Source organism: Sinocyclocheilus rhinocerous, unplaced genomic scaffold (genome assembly GCF_001515625.1).
Source record: "Sinocyclocheilus rhinocerous isolate Xijiao unplaced genomic scaffold, SAMN03320098_v1.1 scaffold751, whole genome shotgun sequence".
Taxonomy (NCBI): domain Eukaryota; kingdom Metazoa; phylum Chordata; class Actinopteri; order Cypriniformes; family Cyprinidae; genus Sinocyclocheilus; species Sinocyclocheilus rhinocerous.
In genome coordinates this window covers 131,417-145,596 of record NW_015657293.1, presented here as the reverse complement: position 1 = coordinate 145,596, position 14,180 = coordinate 131,417, and the positions used below count along the sequence as shown (strand labels likewise).

Genomic DNA, 14,180 nt, shown 5'->3' with positions numbered 1-14,180 from the left:
GAAGGATCACGTGACATCGATAATGAAGGAATTAAAAATAAAAAAGATAATTGTGACTTTTTATCTCACAATTTGGACGTTTTCTTGCAATTCTGAGTTTATATCTCATAATTCTCTTTTTTTTTTCTTGCAATTCTGAGAAGAAGAAAAAAATCTAAATTGTGAGATAAAAAAGTCAAAATTGCTAGATATGAACTCCGTAGTGCAAGATATGAATTCGGAATTGTAAATTCGCAATTCGGACTTTTTTTCTCTCCGAATAACGAGAACAAAATTCTGAATTTGTTGCAGAAAGTTGCAGTTACCTTTTTAATTTTTTTTGTGGAAACCGGCTTTCATACAGTGAAGACTGGAGTAATGGCTGCTGAAAATACAGCTTTGCATCACCGGAATAAATGTAATAAATATATTCAAAACAGAAAACAATGATTTAAATTCACATAATTCACATAAAACTATGTTTTTGACCAATTAGATGCATTAAGAATATAAAGCAAATAGTCAATTGTGATTTCATGTTGACTCTATTATTATAAAAAGGAGTTCTCTAGAATGTTTTCTGGTTTCAGTCCTGTTTCTGAACCTCCTTGTTCTAGATTTAAAGTTTTTAATATGTGAAGTGCCACGAGGAGAACTAATAGTTGGTAGTTCCAGCCAGAATCGGTTGGACAGGAGCAGCACCTTTTATACTGAATACAAATGGAGAGTCGTTTGAATGGCCCTTGAAGAAAAGGATGTAATATACTGCCTGGACTGTGTTCAGAGTCTGTGTGTTTTGAATGCTACATAAAGCCTTGTTGACCAAGGCAAAGTTTGTCTGTATATGTATTCCCTGTTTGTATATAGAATCTAGATGCTTTACTTCTTATATTTAAACTCGTGTGATTTCAAAGCACAGCATTTATATAGTCATTAAAACAAATAAAACAAAAGTCAAGGCTGTCTGATATTTTGTTTCAGTGAACCTTTATCAGGATAGATGTTCATATTAAATATGTCTTGTACCTGCCATTGGGTTTTCTCTGTGTGTTTTTCATTGGATCTGATCCATCATACAGCATGGAGAATGGATTCGACTGCAGTTAGGAGACGCTGTCTCTGAGCTGAAGACAAAAGTGCCAGTGGGTTGTGACTAACTGTGTAGCAACAGATTCTTTCTCTCTGATTCTCATGCAGACTTGCACATACAGAGACACACACTGCTTAAAGGAATAGTTTCCCCAAAAATGAAAATAAGCTGATGTAGATGAGTTTGTTTCTCATCAGAACAGTTTTGGAGAAATGTAGCATTACATCACTTGCTCAGCAATGGATCCTCTGCAGTGAATGGGTGCCGTCAGAATGAGAGTCCAAACAGCTGATAAAAACATCACAATAATCCACACCACTCCAGTCCATCCATCAGTGTTTTTGTAAGAAATTCTTGCTTTCTCCAGTTGTTTTGTCTGAATCAGGAGAGAAATATGCACAGATCAAGCACTGTTCACAAGCAGAAACAGACCAAAACAGTTCTAAACAAGTATTTGGATGTGAGAGGATGACAAGAGATGGACTTTTTCACTGGAGGAATTGTTATTATGGATTATGGACTCATATTTTGGCCAGTTGCGACGGTTTAAAGTTTAAAAGGCCTTAATGATGGATTTGTTTCTTACAAACACGCAACTTTTCACTTCACAACACATTAACTGATGGACTGGAGTGGTGTGGATTACTTGTGGATTATTGTGATGTTTTTATCAGCTGTTTGGACTCTCATTCTGACGGCACCCATTCACTGCAGAGGATCCATTGGTGAGCAAGTGATGCAGTGCTACATTTCTCCAAATTTGTATTTTTTTACCTTGTCCTTTTCAGGTGGAATACAAAACACATAGTGTTTCTCAGTGAGCAGTCTGTGCTTGAGGTGAAATGCAAATGCATTTGCTCAAACTCTTTATATGAGCATCTCACTGTCCTGACGCCTTCTATGGTTTCATAAGCGTAACTTTCCAGGAACGAGGAAGTCAGTCAGGTGAGGAAAATGGGAAATAAAGAAGGAAAGTGATTAGGTGTCTACTGCCATTGTTAATGCACAAAAATGAATGAATAAATGAATCTATTAAGTAAGCGCAATGGTACATCCAAACACACCGTGTTAGATATGGAGAAGTCTGTTTGTGGCCTGTTCCTGTTTTTGATTGTACAGAATCAAGTTTTCCTGAGAGCTGACGAATAAGCCATAAAAAAAAAATATTAAAATTCATTTTAGGTTGAAGTTTTGTATTTTGGTGAAATTAGGTTTTCTTATCAAAAGTGAAAGTATCAAAAACAATAAACATGTTGAGAACATGTGAATAAGCTGAGAACCAATAAACACGTGTGAAAAGCAGGATGTACAGGTGGGGGCGCTGCTTACATATTTATCAGTCCATAACACCAAATGGCCTAAAAAACATAATCTATAGGCCCACAACTTATTTAGCTAAATTCACAATTAGATTTGCTGAATCGTTATCAGAAAATAACAAGAAATTAAGTGATACAGTGTCATGTATTTGTTTACTTATTGGTGATTAATTTTATTTGCTTACTTGTTTCTTTATTAATATATATTTATGTTTGTATATATATATGTTTGTTTGTTTGTTTCCTTTTTAATGTTATTTATTTATTTGTTCATCTTTTTGTTTGTATTATTTTTTAAATTATTTTATTAATTTATTTTTGTCATTATTTGTTTATTTTTTATTTATTGATATTTATTTATTTGTTTGTTTCCTTTATTAATATATTATTTGTTCACTTGTTTAATTATTCGTTCATATTTTTGTTTGTATTCATTTTAAAATGATTTTCATTTATTTATTTTTGTCATTAATTTATTTGTTTGCTTCTTTCTTTATTCATGTGTTTCTTTATTCATATTTTGTTTATTTACTTGTGTATTTGCTTATTTATTCACTCTTATTTGGTTCTTTATTAATATTTTATTTTTAAAATTGCTCAATTTACATAGTAGTAGTTTTATTTTGAAATGTTTAAAGTGCTTTTATTTTGAAAGGTTGTGTGGTGGCGGGCGTTTTGAAGCGTCTCGTGTATTGTGTCTGGCTTCCCTCACGTTGATCAGCTGAGGCGCCGCGTGAGCGGACGCGGTTTTTTAGCTGACACGCGGTCTTATGCTAGCCACGTTTTTTCATAAACACGTGCTAATATTTACAGTATTTGTCTTTATTAGAACGGCATTTTCGACATATTACGATCTTAGAATGACATTCTCACTGGACTGAATCATGGCAGCCATCACCCGGACACACGAGAACATGCCCGGGCTTGTCTGATTTTCAGGGCCGGGGAAAGACACCACCATGGACAGCAAATTTCCCAACCAGCTTTTCCCACACTTTTATCTGGACGGACCGCCTGAAGTAAAGCCGAAGCATACTTATGGAGGCTGGGGTTCATACGAGCGCGTGTTTGCTGTCAATGCTGGCCCGGTAAGACGATACACATCGTAATGATAATAACAGTTCCGTCCTGATAATGAAAATAATGGTTTGTAACGCACACAATACAATGCATATAAGTTTAGCACAAACATCTAAACATTCTTGATTCCTAAATGTGACCCTGGAGCATAAAACCAGTCATAAGGGTCAATTTTTTAAAATTGGGATTTATACATCATCTGAAAGATGAATAATTAAGCGTTCCGCTGATGTATGGTTTGTTAGGATAGAACAATATTCGGCTGAGATACAACTATTTGAAAATCTGGACTCTGAGGTTGCAAAAAAAATCAAAATATTGAGAAAATCGCCTTTAAAGTTGTCCAAATTAAGTTCTTAGCATTGCATATTACTAATCAAATCTTTAAGTTGTGATTTGGTATACTTGCGGTAGGAAATTTACAAAATATCTCACTACTTTAAAATATCTTTATAATATCTTACTACTTTCAAATATCTTTACAAAATTACAATTGACAAAATCGGTCATTTTGACCCATACATTGTATTGTTGGCTATTGCTACAAATATATCCGTGCTACTTATGACTGGTCTTGTGGTCCAGGGTCACAAATATAGTATTTTATTTGTAAACCCCCTTTTTTAATGCATCAGGGTTTTTTTTATGGCATGCAATAATTCCTTTAGTAGAGTTATGTAATAATGATGATCGTCTCGTGCAAAATATTTTGAGCAAGAATAAAAAGACAGAAAATGTAAGTTATTAGGATGCACAAATGTGTCAGGAGCAAAGCAGTAAAAGAGAATGTATCTCCCGGATACGATGTCAAGGCTTTGAGAGTCCCGTTCTGTGGTCCGGTTAGATCAGGGCTGTCCAAACTCGGTCCTGGAGGGCCGGTGTCCTGCAGAGTTTAGCTCCAACCCCATTTAAACACACCTGAACCAGCTAATCAAGCTCTTATAGGCATACTAGAAACTTACCAGCAGGTGTGTTGAGGCAAGTTGGAGCTAAACTCTGCAGGACACCGGCCCTCCAGGACCGAGTTTGGGCACCCCTGGGTTAGATGGATATATAAAAAAAAAGAAAACTAATATAGTTTAATTTCCATGTCATTTACATTTCACCAGGTTAAAATAATATCTCAAGCTTTATGCTTGCTTTATTTGCAACACGTTAACCTCAAAACCTTTTCAGCTTTCTCTTTCTGCAAATTGTGTGGTGTAGCGATATGACAGCACCCAAAATACTATCAAACACTTCAACGCAGCTCCATTCTTCGCGAAAGATGGATAAAAAGGCGCACATGAAACAAAAACCTCGAAAAATTATTTACGACCAAATGCTGGCCAAATCACAGAGATTCCGATTCGCACGGGATTAAGATCACAGACAACCTCCGCAATTATTACAAATGACTGGAGGTCACCAGGTAATACTAATCCCGTGCGAATAGGGCTTAATAGATGTTCAAGAAGATATAGACGTGTATTTCTCATCTACAGTTTCATGTTATATTTCACATTCAGCAGCCTGTAATTGTGAAACTGTGTCATGACTTACCTGTATTGTTTATTATGAATTTACAGTGTGATGGTGATCAGTCATGGATCCAGCATGTGTTTGAATCCCAGCACACTGTGAGTGGTGAGGAATGGGTGCCGGTCAAACCAGCGGTTACCCCTTTAATTCCACCATGTGAAGGTAAACGTCATTATTATTTAATGCACTGAGTTTTAATCATTTGATGGGCTCAAATTAGAAATCAAACATCTTCAAATCCCAGAATCTAAAATGCAGTTTTTGCGTTAATGTAGTGTGTTTGCTTTGTACTGTTAAATATATAGTCTGTGTATTTTGGCCATTTTTTTTATTTGAAGTCACTCTTTGATAAAAGTGAATTTAATGAAGTAAATCAGGGTTGTTTTACTAATGAGAATGGCAGTTTAATTTAATTATTTTATGTATAAAATTATGGCATTTAATATTTTTAATTGGCTTTGTGCAATTTAATTGTATGTTTTAGTGATTTTCTAATGTGCTGTTGATTTCTCTTAAGCTTTAAATTTTATTTCAGTTTTTAATTGTGTGTGTGTTCTGTTAAGGAAAATCATTTATAAGATCACAAGTTTTATTTTACGTTTTGTGATTTTAGTATTGTAATATGATCTTGTTTAACATTACATTTTTTCAATCTTTTTTTAATTTAATTTTATTTGAGCTTTGTATCGATTCACAAAATAAAGTGTTTATATTAAGAAGATTATATATGTAGAAATATCATTTATATTTAAAACTGTTTATAAGACAACTTAATTTCTGTAATTTTTTTTCAGTCTTGGTGGTTATTAGTATTTTATTTTGGTTTTATTTTTATTTTTGATAATTTTAATATTTTACTGTAAACTAATTTTGTTTTAGTTAGTAGCCAAGGCAGTATTTTTGATTCAAGTTGGTTTTTATCTAATATTTAGTTTTTCATTTTATTTGCGCTTCATGTCAATTAACAAAATTAAGTATATTAAGTATATATTTATTAGGGATGCACCGAATATTCGGCCACCGAAAATTTTCAGTTAGTACACAGTCATAGCCATAAATGCAATGGTACTAATAATTGGCATAATTTCTTTCGGTGTTTCGGTTTTCGGTTTTCGGCCTTGGTTTCCTCTTTTTCGGTTTCGGCCAAGAATTTTCATTTCGGTGCATCCCTAATATTTATATTAAGAAATGTATATATGTAGAAATATAATTTCTATTTAAAAAATATAATTCATAAGATCATATCATTTCTGCAGGTTTTTTTTCAGTTTTGGTGGTTTTTAGTATTTTATTGTAAATTTATTCTATTTTGGTTAGTTTCCATAGCAACATTTTGAATTATTTTAATAGTTTGTTTTTTTTATCTAATTTTATTTTCAAATTTTGTGAGCTTCTAGTCAATTAATTGTTTTCATTAACAGTAACACTTGAGAAATAAAGGTAATGTTTAATTGTAATGTCACACTGCAAAAAAGTGTTACTTGATCTAAAAAAATTTTTTTAATGTGAAATAATTGCATATTTGTGTTTTTTTTTTTTTTTCTTCTCTTTTCCAAGATGCCGAAGTCTCATCTGGTGTTCTTCCAGATCCAATGGATTTTCCAGAGCACGTAAGTTGATGAAGTAGTGTGTTACATAAAAAAAACCTTCGGGTTTTGTCTTTTTTTTTTTAAGGTGACTTTTTATTTCACAGTGTCAGTGGAATGTGTGTATATAGTACAAAAAGCAGTTTTCTCTGTGTTTTCCCTTCAGATGCAGTATTTTTACCAGCATCACTGTATGGATGCGTTCTCCACAATGGGACATTTGCTTCAGGACAACTTATCTTTCAAAAAGAAACAGCCAAAGGTGAGAGAGTCCCGATGTGTGTTGGTTGTGGTCAGAATTCATTTTCTTTTTGTTTGTTTTCTAGTGGTTTTGTAATCGTTGTCTTCTGTTCTTGTTTGTCAATTAGGATGTTATGTCAATGCGCTGGGCCAGGAACTTCATAGAGGGCTTAAAATATAAAAGGTACGATTTTTTTTTTTATCTGAATCAAATATTAGTGTTTTACAATTACAATAAAACAAAAAAAACAAATGGGTGAAGTCTGAGGAATAAATAATGTATATGGTGACATTTAGTTTTATAATGCCTAAAAATACTCAAAATCAAACCTCAGATGTGCTTTTCTATCCGTTAGGTGTGAGGTCGCGTTTTCCTCGAGAAAGATCCGTCATTTGCACCATGTTGTCGGTGATATTGTGAGCGATGTTCCTCCATCTCTCCTGGCCTCGCTCCTCCATGAGGAGCTGACATCTCAGCGGGAACAGCAGCGGTTCTGTGCAGACGCCACAGGGGGCGCTCTGGGATACGTGCCCTTACACGAGTCCCGGGGGTACAGCGATGGCTGTCTGATCTATCCCAGCGGAGACGCAATGGACAAACTCAGTATCCTCTTTCGCAGTTGTGTCATATGTCTTAGTTTGTTTGTTGCCATGGTGATGAACTTTATTAAGGGGTCAATGATCTAATACAACACTTCAGCATCATAGGAGTGAGACTTGCAAGACCAGGCATTCATTCATAAATTCAGTTCAAATTTAAAGTCATAAAAATACCTTAAATGGTAAAACAAAAGTCTTTATTATCATTTTAAGAGATCTTAAAGGGACAGTTGATCCAGAAATGAAAATTCTGTTACTTACTCGCCCTCAAGTTGTTCCAAATCTATGGTAACCAAACAGCTGAATGTAAAAAATCTTGTGTAATATAAACTTGTGTTTGTTTGTTTGCTGGTTTTGATTGTATTTGTTATATGTAACAAAGTTCGTAGTTCGGGAAGAAGGAGGCGGGAACCGGCGAACATTTAAACAATTTAATAAAATAAACAAACACAAAATGAAAGTAAAGCGGCAGCCCCTCGCGGACGACTGCCGCACACAAAACACAAAATAAACTCCAGGCCTGGTCCTCTCTCGTCCGACACTGTCGTCACTCCTCCCTTTTATCCTTCCGGAGCTCCTCCGTGAGACTCGAGACCGGTGAGTGGTCATTATCAATTACTCCACCGGCCTCGCTCCGTTCCCACGGCTCTCGGCCCCGCCCCCACTCGTCACATTATACTTGTATTATTTTTGCCATGTAAATAGCCTTAGATGCTGACATGGCATTAAATAAATATAAACTATACTATACTATACCAAAAAGCTGACGGTAGCCACTTCCACAGTATGGAAAAAAACACTATGGAAGTCAATGGCTACCGGCAACTACTGTTTGGTTACCAATATTCTTTAAAATATCATCTTTTGTGTTCATCAGAAGAAAGAAACTCATATAGGTTTAGAACAACTCAAGGGTGAGTAAATGACAATTTTCATTTTTGGGGGAAATATTTCTAATAAATAAATAAAAATTCCCCAAAAAATGATGGATTGGCCATTAGCGCTATACGATGTCTGTTTCGTTCATACTGGACGCCAGAGGGCGCCCTCGCACAGAAAATCCACATATCCAGTCACAGAAGTAGGGAACTCATGACCCACCAGGAAATCCCTTATATGGACAAAGACATGGCTATTATAGCTGTAACTGAGTAAACAGAACATATGAACGTTTTGAATGATAAAACAAAGACAATAAACACTCGACTGCGACAATATAGTTTATCTGTGTTATTCAAGCCATCTCTGGTATTTTCATAATAATTATATTTATAATCTATTGCTAATCGATGTATTCTTTTTAAAGTAGCGTATGGAACATATTTTCTGCCTCATTCTGTGACAAGAAGCCACATCAGATCACAAAAGAAAGCATTTGGTGTTGTGGAGTAAAAAGGTTATAATGCTCTCTTTTGTTGGACCAACAGGTTTAGAAATGTGAATACAAGGGAAGTTTAGCTTTAGGCATTTTAATTTAAGCATGTTTAGCTTAGTTAACAGAAGGCTACCTGCTGCCATCAGAGCAAGTGTAATTACTGCATTCACGCGCTCCTCGGATGCTCTCATTTCCCGAATTGTGCTTTTAAGTCGGAATGTGAAAATGGTTTAGAACAACTTAAGGGTGAGTAAATGACAATTTTAATTTTGGGGGGAAATATTTCTTTAAATTTGAGGGCGGAAGAACAGGAATCATGATGCAGCCTAATGTGATTATTAAACTTCAAAAGGCGATGATTTAATAAAATAAACTTTCAAAGTCAAAACATGTACTCTACAGGCTCACGGTTTCAGAGCGGTTCGCAAACAATGAATCATTTTGACTAAAAATATTTTCTTGAAAAATGATTCTAGGATAATATTTCAATAATTTAACACACGGTTCTCTTATTTCAACTTTAACTTATTTTAGACTAGCTGCCAAGGCTACATTTCTATTTTTTAAGTTAATTTGTTTAATCTAATATTCATATTTTATTTTATTTCAGCATTATTAGTGCATATTTTAGCTCCTTCATATTGTTGATTGACCTGGGAAGTATACATTTTAAAATAAGAGTCCCAAATGTGTTTTGGGTTTGTTTATAATTAAAAGTCCCCCAGTATATAGAGAGTTTTTACACTGAATATTATTGGTATTTTTGTTGCACAGTAAAATATACCTAGTGTTTTTAATGACAAACTCTTGAGGCTTCTTTCTGGGTTGCTCAGTCAAAGATCTTCTTTAAAATATTATCATTATAGCCTGAGATTTATTTTGAGTTCAATTTTAAGTTCTATATTAAGGTGTTCATTTAGTTTCTGCAGGTCTTCAAAAAGGATTGAAGTCTTGCATTTGGTGTTAAAATCTCTAGACACCCAGTTTTTAGATCTTTAGGAAATGTTAAAGTGTTGGCATCTCTCACAATATTTCCTTTACTGCCGTTCCTCAGATCTCCACAGGGTGGTGCAACAGTTCAGTGATGACAAGCCTCCTAGTTTGGTCATGGACTCCCAACCTTTTGTCTATTATTTGAATGGAACTGTCAGACAGATCAGTTCGGCCAATATGGAGGATGTAGGTGAGATCTGAGAAATGCATGGGCTGAGAACAAACCATACACTGAGGAAGAGTCAATACACAAGCCTAAAGAGTATTGCATTTTTGGTAACATGTCTGGAACTACCAATAAAACTCAAACAATCGTAATCACTTATGAAAAGGATTTCATGTCAAGAGTGTAAAATCTGTGTGCAGGTAACGTGGCTGTGCGGTCGGATTATTTCTGTGGTGTTTGGCTGCTAGGAGACCAAACAAAGCCACTGTTAATGGACGTCATCCAGACAAAAGATCGCTTCTCCTGCATCACCGTCAGGTGTGTTTGAAAGATCTCACATGCTTCTCAAAAGTATAGTCAAGATATATTTTCATCCATGTTTTAATTTATAGAGTTTTGTTGTGCAGCATGTATAAAAAAGCAGGTGTTTTGTTGTAGATTAAATGTTATATTTTCATTTGACTACATTTTAAACGTTTGGTTAAATTGTTAAACTTTTAGTTCATTAGGCACCATTTTTGATGATAAAATAAAATATTTTGATCATAAAACAGAATCCAGAAAAATATAATGGAAAAAATCTAATTGATTTCTTGAGGCCCTAAATCAAAAGTTATCTTACTGGAGTTTAATTGTGCACATGTTATGTTTGGTTTGGTGTGGAAAGCTTTTCCTTTTCCATTAATGGTGATTAATGAATATCGTATGATATGGAAAAGATATTTTTCACCATATCGCCCAGCCCTAGTTCTAAATATATAAAATATATAATTTTCAGCGTCCTAGATCAGAAAGTTTTCATATTTATTGCTTTCGTGGATTTTGTTTTCTAATCTTGTCTATCTTAAATGTATTTCTTGGCAGCTGTCTTAAGAAAAGCAGGAATGTAGTTTAGGATATTTTCTGGATCTGCAGGATGTATTTTAGCCTTTGGCCTTTGTAACAGTAGCTAAACCTTATGTTTTGTCCACTACAGTCCACACTTCCCCAATGAGCTCGCGGTGGTCAATGAGCGGGGAGCAGCTTATCTTTGGACTGCGAAAAAAGGGTATGTGTGTTTAAGAACAATATGTGCTTCACTGGCTGTTATCTTGTGCTTGGAGCTCCGTGTACACGACTCCAACATCTTCATCATATCAGCTTCCTCGACAAAATGTTCTTTAGTTGAGTTCGTCCAGTACCCAAGCGCATAGTAATAGATGTTTTTATGTCCGCATTTGTAATCTGCTTCGAGAGAATGGCTTAACTTTATTTACTCAACTCATGTTTTAAACTTAACTTTCAACCCCTTTGCCATAGTTCAGAGATTCCCAAACATTTTCGGTTGAACCCCTTTGACCTATGGGGTGCTGTGTGTACATTAATGAGGAAAAAAAATTAACTTAAATGATTTTAGCAAATGGCTGCAATATAACAAAGAGTGAAAAATTTAAGGGGGTCTGAATACTTTCCGTACCCACTGTATATATATATTTTTTAAAATTTTTTTTTAAGTGTCACTTGAGATTTTAAGTTAATATTTCAGGAATTTAACAACTCGTTTGCATGTTCACGATTCTCTGACATCTGTTAATGGTCACATCAGATCAGTGTTATTTATATATTATAGTTCAAATGTTGCATTAGTTTTTTGTTTTCAACTTATTTTAATTTAAGTTCTTTCAAAAGCAATTTTATGTGCTTTTGTCATTTTTTTTTGTTTGTTTTATAAAAAAATCCATTTAGGTTTAATTTATATTTATTTTACTTTTTATAATTTTACTAAGTATTGTTATTTTTATTATTATTGTAAAATATTTTATGATTAGATTAAAATTTTTTTTTTGCATTTAATACTTTAATTTATTTTAATTTAGTTGCCAAGGCAATGTTTACAGTCTAGCTGTAACTTTTTGTTACTTTCTTTAATTGTAACTTAAATTTTTTTTTCTGGTATTTGTTTTGTTTCAGCTTAATTTCAGTTAGCTGAAAAATATTTTTTTGTTTAAGTGAACAATAACACAACTGCATGACATAAGTAAATAAAAATATCTAAATATAAATTAAATAAAAAAATATTTCATTTTTCTTTGTTTTATTTTTGTTTAATTTATTTTAATAATTTATTTAATTAATTTTAACATTTTAGTGCGACTTTTATTTGAAAGCTAGTGTAAATGTCAAGATATTCCATGAATGAAAACATAAATTACAGTTTGTTTATCACAGAACAATATCATCTGGCTTCAGAAGATATTGAAAATAGTGCATGATTTGTATTTCAAACTGTTAAGATGTTTTAATGGTGCTTTTTCACTTAAAACAAAGTAAAAATTTCACCTTTTGTGTTTCATAAAACATAAAGTCATATGATTTTAAAATGAACTGCAGTGCATTTGTGAAATGCGTTTGTCGTAAACACAAATACCACCGGAAGCTGTTTATTGCAACAAAATATGTAATGCATTGAAATTCGTTTCAATATTGCATTCACCTCAACCACAAATCCTACATGAAAGCTTCAGTTTCCACCAGATTCTGAAGCAGAAGCTCTGTTTTGCGGGTTAATAAGTCTGTCCGCTGAGCTGATGCAAGCTGCAGCACATGATGCAGTGTGTGTGTGTGTGTGTGATGTTGTAACCTGCCCAGAAGTTTGTGACGTTCTGTTCTCTTTCAGATTGCAGAAGTTCCGTGAAGAAGATTCCAACCTGTACTTCAATGCTAAGTCGCCATGGCGATGGTGTGAGTTCTCCTGTCACCCGAGAGTGATGGTGTATGCTGACAGAACAGGGGCGGAGCTGACAGACATTCGGGTAAAGCGACGCCTCTTATTATTGAAAAAAACCCGTTTATGGATATCCTATATAGAAATGAGTCCTTCATAAACATTTAGCACCTTGTCAGAGTGCACTGTGTGCATTTCATTCATTTTGATGGTCTAACCAACAACTCCAATCAGTGAAGAAGCAGCATCATGCAAAGGTTTTTGTCCACTGTAAAAATATACAGTTTATTGCACGTTATACCCTGTAGTGTTTATCACTCACAAATGATTCATTCCACAATCAAAAGTGGATGTTACTGAGACAAAATAAATATTATACAGCTGAAGACACGCCTCTTCTGTGAACACTTAGGCCTAACTAATCCACAACCATTAACAAAGGTGCTTACTGTAACTCACATTTAAAATAAAATCTTGTTCTCTTTCTCTTCTTGTCTGCACTAGCTTGCATACTAATCTTGATTATGCTTTCAATTCAGCATTGTATGTTGATTAATATTGGCTTCTTTAATGCTGGATAAAAGCATCTGCTAAAGGGATAAATGTAAAATGTCAGTGTATTTGGCTGGTTGGATGAGGTGGGACAGTTGACGAGAGACCACTTACTATTATGATAATATACATATAATATTAAAATTACATTATGATTTTTATATTGAATTATTAAATGTAATTTAATGATGATTTAATAACAACAATAATATTTAATAAGTCTAGTTACCACATTTGTATTAAGTCTTATTGTTCATTGTAATAGAATTTAATAATAGCAATAATTAGATAATGATATCAAATCTTTTTTTTTTTTTTTTTAGGTCTTGGTGTTCTTATACTATTATTGTATAATTGTTATTAATGATAGGATTTAATATTAAGTCTTATCTAATTTTATTAAATGATATTGTTCATAATAGTAGGATTTAATAATAATACAAATTAAATAGCATTATAAAATACTATTATTATTTTTAACTGTTATTATATTTTTTTATCTAATTATTATGTAATAATGATAATAATTAAATAATTATATATATATGATTTATTATTATTATCAATATACAGTATTTAAAATATAAGTATTTTAAGACCTTTTAAGAAATTAAATGTAACATGTATTTGGTGAAGCAAGGCCTTTAATTAAGCTAAGTTTACTCCTTTTTGTACCGTTACGGTTTATTTTAGTTTTGTGTATTTTATAAATATTCTTTTGTTTCACATTGTTGTCAATTCTACTCATTCCCGCAGGTTCCGCGCTTATAACGCGATGACAGATGACGGAAAATATAATTTGCACGTGCTTTTGAGTCTTGAGAACTCACTCGCGCACTTTCATTTTCTGTGCGCCCACATATCGCGATAAGGAGAGTGACAACTCTTAATAGTTATTTAAGGGAGTTTGCAAATGTGATATTGATTTAATACAACAGTTCAATAAACAAGTACTGCCTGATTTTGCTCTATTTC

General features: G+C 33.5%; 1 protein-coding gene across 1 annotated transcript in view; it reads left to right on the top strand.

Annotated features, from left to right (window-relative positions):
- Positions 1–3,088: 3,088 nt before the first annotated feature.
- The window catches only part of LOC107720900 (TATA box-binding protein-associated factor RNA polymerase I subunit C-like), a 40,940-nt gene continuing 29,848 nt past the window's right edge, over positions 3,089–14,180 (top strand). The window contains exons 1-10 of the mRNA XM_016528727.1: positions 3,089–3,476; positions 5,037–5,151; positions 6,547–6,599; positions 6,742–6,837; positions 6,944–6,999; positions 7,172–7,419; positions 9,845–9,973; positions 10,150–10,267; positions 10,926–10,997; positions 12,606–12,741. Of these exons, the coding sequence (XP_016384213.1) occupies positions 3,348–3,476; positions 5,037–5,151; positions 6,547–6,599; positions 6,742–6,837; positions 6,944–6,999; positions 7,172–7,419; positions 9,845–9,973; positions 10,150–10,267; positions 10,926–10,997; positions 12,606–12,741 (1,152 nt within the window). The 5' untranslated portion in view covers positions 3,089–3,347. The remainder of the gene's footprint in view (positions 3,477–5,036; positions 5,152–6,546; positions 6,600–6,741; positions 6,838–6,943; positions 7,000–7,171; positions 7,420–9,844; positions 9,974–10,149; positions 10,268–10,925; positions 10,998–12,605; positions 12,742–14,180) is intronic.